This window comes from Rhagoletis pomonella, unplaced genomic scaffold (assembly GCF_013731165.1).
Source record: "Rhagoletis pomonella isolate Grant_MI unplaced genomic scaffold, Rhpom_1.0 Rhpom_scaffold_08771, whole genome shotgun sequence".
NCBI lineage: Eukaryota > Metazoa > Arthropoda > Insecta > Diptera > Tephritidae > Rhagoletis > Rhagoletis pomonella.
The window spans coordinates 1-4,677 of record NW_023467298.1 but is presented as its reverse complement, the minus strand read 5'-3'; the positions used below and the strand labels follow the sequence as shown (position 1 = coordinate 4,677).

The following is a 4,677-nucleotide window of genomic DNA, read 5'->3' as shown; positions in this document are numbered from 1 at the left end:
ATGGCCACTGTGGCATTTGAATCCCAAGAGTACCAAGATGTGGTGAATACGATTCAAGCTAACGCTGGGAGACTGCCGGATCTGAAGGTGGAGGATGGATTAGTGTTCAAGAAAGCGTTGGTCAACAACATTGAAATAGAGGAAAACGAATGGAAGCTATGAGTTCCAGAGGCGCTAACCTCAACCCTCATAGAAAACGCGCACTGCTCGGAAATCACCGCACACGGGGAGATGAGTAAGACGTTGAGTCGCTTACGCCGGTTGTATTACTGGCCAAACATGGTAGTGCAAGTCCGCAACTTTGTACGAAATTGCCAAATATGTAAAGAGGCGAAACCAAGCAATACGGTCTTAAAACCAAGCATAGGAAGCGAAGTAGTCACGGTTCGTCCCTTCCAAAAGTTATATATCGACTTTCTCGGCAAATATCCTAGATCAAAGCGAGGCAATAGTTATATTTTTATTGTACTGGACCACTTCTCCAAGTTCACGTTTTTGAAAGCGAAGCGCGAGGCCACCGCTAGCAACGTGGTGAAGTTTCTCACAGAGGAGATCTTCACAAGTTCGGAGTCCCGGAGACAATACATTCCGACAACGGCAAACAATTTCAGTCCAAGCAGTTCTCACAGCTACTGCAGGCCTATGGAGTCAAACACATGAAGACGGCGTATTATGCTCCGCAATCGAATGCGTCAGAAAGAGTTAATCAATCTGTGTTGGCTGCCATCCGGTCATACCTGGAGAAAGACCATCGCGATTGGGATTTATATCTCTCCGAAATAAAATGTGCTCTTCGAAGTGCAGTGCATTCCTCGACGGGAGTGTCTCCTTACTTCGCGTTATTTGGCACGAACATGTTCACTAATGGTGCCGACTACGCATTGGCCAGGAAGTTGTCTAGCCTTAGTGACAATGAAATTTTCTTGTTAGATACTAGCGACAAAATCAGACTCATGCGCGAAAAGGTCAAAGGAAAGCTGCACGAAGCTTATGAGACAAATTCGGCGCGTTATAACAAAAGAATACGCGCGATTCGTTTTAGGCCCGGACAAGAAGTCTATAAGCGTAACTTTGTTCTAAGCGACTTTAAAAATAACATCAATTCGAAGTTTTGCAAAAAATTCACCAAATGCCGCGTAAGGAAAGCACTCGGGAACAACGTGTACCTGTTGGAATCGCTTGCAGGAAAAAGCCTGGGCGCTTGGCATGCAAAAGACATTAATCAGTAGGGTACTCCATCTCGGCGATCTCTCCGGCGATGAGGTTCAAGTCGTCCGGGGAGGAAGCAATCAGCCAAAACGTAGCACGAAGGACCTGAAATGGCTCACAAAGGAAATTTCTACCATAAAAAGAAGGCTAATAAACATCCCGTAATCCTTCCATATGTAAGAGCACATGCGCATAACACATGCCCGGCTGAGCTCTCGAAGCAGGAGACCGTGTCAGGGGTGGGTGTTCCCCATGTTGGGCGTTTGTTGAAGGTCCCTAGTAGCTACCCATGGACCGCCGGAACAGCTGAAAATAAAAAAAATTAATGAAATTAGTAAAATCCCCATCCTTATTTACCTGATGTTTTCGTTGGTTGCCATCTTTGTGTTGATCGACAAATTTCAAACTCAGCAAAAGTCCCAAAAGGGAAATTGTAAAGCTTTTAAGGAAAAATGTTGCCAGATTGGCAAGGGCCATTCGGAGAGCCGAGTAAATCATTAGGAGAGAGACAGATATAGGGCGAACGGATCGGATTACGGAAAACGGAGGTTAAAACGGATGGCGGTAGAAACCAGGCTATATAAAGGAGTTCACAGTGGACCGTAAGGATAAGATTGCGGTGTGAACTGAAACGTTAACTGCCCCGACTCGCGCGCAGGCATGGGCATTCTCGAGCGACAAAGAAGTTTTTGATAAAAAATTGTAAAACCTCAAAAAAAAAAAAAAAATAAATAAACATAAACTCACGCGAGCGAAAAGCTCCAAAATAGGAATATCGGAGGAATTCGGAGTTCATGGTTCTGGTCAGCCGAGATGACCACCACAATCCCATAAACCATAAAAAAGAAAAAAAATCCTATTAGCGAAGAAGCGGTCCAAGGTGAAATACACAACGTGACATAGAGCTAGTTTAATTTTTCGTATTTTAGTTTAGTCTTTATACATGTATTTTACTGATACACATATATATGTATGTTTATTTGCGCGTTAACCGTGGTATTTCGCGATATTCTTTATGTTAGCATAAGTTTCCTTCTGTTGCTGCTTTTTTTTCCGTCAGTAAAAGAACCCAACAAGGTAGATAATCATTAATCTGAGCGGAGAACATCCCGCTCCCTGAAACACCTGTATACCGACAAAAAAAAAGAGCTCTTTTTGGTAGGGTGATAGGTTTACCGTGTCTTTTTGTTAAGTTCTATGAACTGTAATATACTTGTTTGGTCCCTTTTTTTTGATGGTGGCGATACATATAAATAATTTTTGATGTTGATATTTTTTTATGAATTTTTATAACTTTTGTTTAAATTTCTTATTTATTGTTCAAATTTACACAATTAGTTCCATGTTAGTCAATAAAATTTCTCTTGTATATTCGAAATTGAAAAGAAATTTAATATGAGGGACTAATTTATTTCGGAGGGAGGGGAAGATGACAAAAGGGTGAGTTAGTGGGCAATTGGAGTAGAACAACAGGGAGACCGCGAGGCGACGTCTGAAATGAGCGGTCCATGGATGGGTGGGCTTCCTATTGACAAAAGCATGTGGATGAACGACGCGTAACTTCCAGCCTGCTTCATTGTGGCAAGGGTTGAGAACCACGGCCACACAATTTCAGAGCTAGCTAGGGCCGCCGCAATGATAGCGACACACAAGGGGCGGTAACGTGTACGTGACATATATAATATGGCGCCCAATCAAAACACAGGAAATAACATCTGCGCCTCAGGTTGAAATTGGCGTCCGCAAATGAACGTAGGGAAGCGCTACTGGTCGTACCAGCATAGCACAAAAGAATAGCGATACATATTAAAAGCAGAGTTCGTTTTATAAATGAATTTCAACCTCCACAGAAAAGTCAATCGTTCAAGGAAGGGAGCCAGACTGGGTGTTAGATTTTTCGTAACCCGGTGACTTGTTTGCGTTATTAGTAGATAAATGAGAACCCAATTGCATCGGTATATAACGAAGATCACATAGCCTGACGCCTGCAATAAACCTTAGATGGCATTGCCGGACAAAGATAGTCTGGGCTATTATAAGCATCTTCATATCACAATACCATTTTTATTATTTATACCTTTTTTTTTGTGAGCATTAAATTTGTCTCACGCAAATTAGTCTCAGTTTTGTACCTTTGTTTTTTTTGTTCAAAACCTAATACGTAACCGCTAAGTACAGAATTAAGTAGTTTTGAGTTTTTTTTTAGAGACGTATGGCCACAATGAGCGAGAGCAATTGTGAAGCATAACGTTTTTTACCCCTTTGCAAACATTTTTTTTTAATTTCTTCAGGATTTCATGCTTTTTTGAGAGATCAAACCTTGTTTTTTTTAAATGATTTAATTATACATTAGTAACATAAGTTGAATGAAAACGTCGTCAATCAAATATAACACGCGTGCTCAAACAAAAAAAAAGCTAAAATGCATCCACCAGGGGATGTGCCAGTACAAAATGTGCAAAACGCCAATCCCCCTGCCTTTATAGACCTTTCTGAACGTATAATTATTAATAACGATAATGCTTGTTCAACTGTTAGCGACAAAGAACAGGGAAACATAAACACCACACCGGCAGATACAGCAATGAATGCAGGGGCTATTCCTAAACGAAGTGAATCCAATCCCAGAGAATGAGATAATCCGGTTGGTGAAAGGGAACTTGCGCGAATCATTGGCAAAAATAGTTTATCCCATTCAACGTACTCGCTCGAACAGCTCCGATTGGAGTGCAAGGAAGTTGAACGTTGTTTTCCGCGTCGGGATCGTGCACTGCCAAGTGGTTTCACGGCTCGTACCCAACATGTCAATGAGGTCGTTCAAATTGACGATGGAGGACGATTTTCTCCCGGTGATGAGGGTCAAGTCACCGTGGAGGAAATACGCCATCAACACTTAACTAGACAGCCAGCTGGGCGTAACAAGGTACTGTGTTGGAATTGTGGGGCAGAAGGCCACTTTTTCACAGACTGCATGTCGATGCACCGACGAATTTTTTGCTTTAAATGTGGAAAACCGGATGTAATAACTCCGAAATGTCCGGCGTGTAATCCAGCGGGAAACGCCCCACGGAACGCAATTATGACGGGGGAATCGCGCTCCACACAAACCCCGCACCAGTAGATGCCTGGACGAACACACCAACACCCGAAGAGTTGAGCCGCGATGCCATTTCACCTAAAAATAAACTTAACGTTAGCATTTTAAATAGAAATATGGGAAACAAAAAGAAGGCGTTGCCCAGGAAAGAAAGTAAGCCGTCCTACGAAGAACGCCTGAGAAAGTATCTGGTGGCACGCGAACACATCTTCGCTGAGAGTGTAGTAATGGGACGCCGGCAAGTGTCAAGGAAGGTCCAAAAGGCGCGTGAGAGATTCCGACAACGGAAGATACTGCGTCAGAAAGTAGTGGCGTCCATCAGAAGTATAGAAAAATGTGATCCGCGAGTTTACGCGGAAATAGAAATCGAA

General features: G+C 42.7%; 1 protein-coding gene across 1 annotated transcript; it reads left to right on the top strand.

Annotated features, from left to right (window-relative positions):
• Window positions 1-854: 854 nt before the first annotated feature.
• LOC118756096 lies at window positions 855-1,229 on the top strand. Its single transcript, XM_036490883.1, has one exon. The coding sequence runs from the start codon at window positions 855-857 to the stop codon at window positions 1,227-1,229; it is 375 nt and encodes a 124-aa protein (XP_036346776.1).
• The last annotated feature ends 3,448 nt before the right edge of the window (window positions 1,230-4,677 follow it).

Coding starts and splice junctions, on each gene's coding strand:
- LOC118756096 (XM_036490883.1), top strand. CDS start 855: ATGTTCACTAATGGTGCCGACTACGCATTGGCCAGGAAGTTGTCTAGC.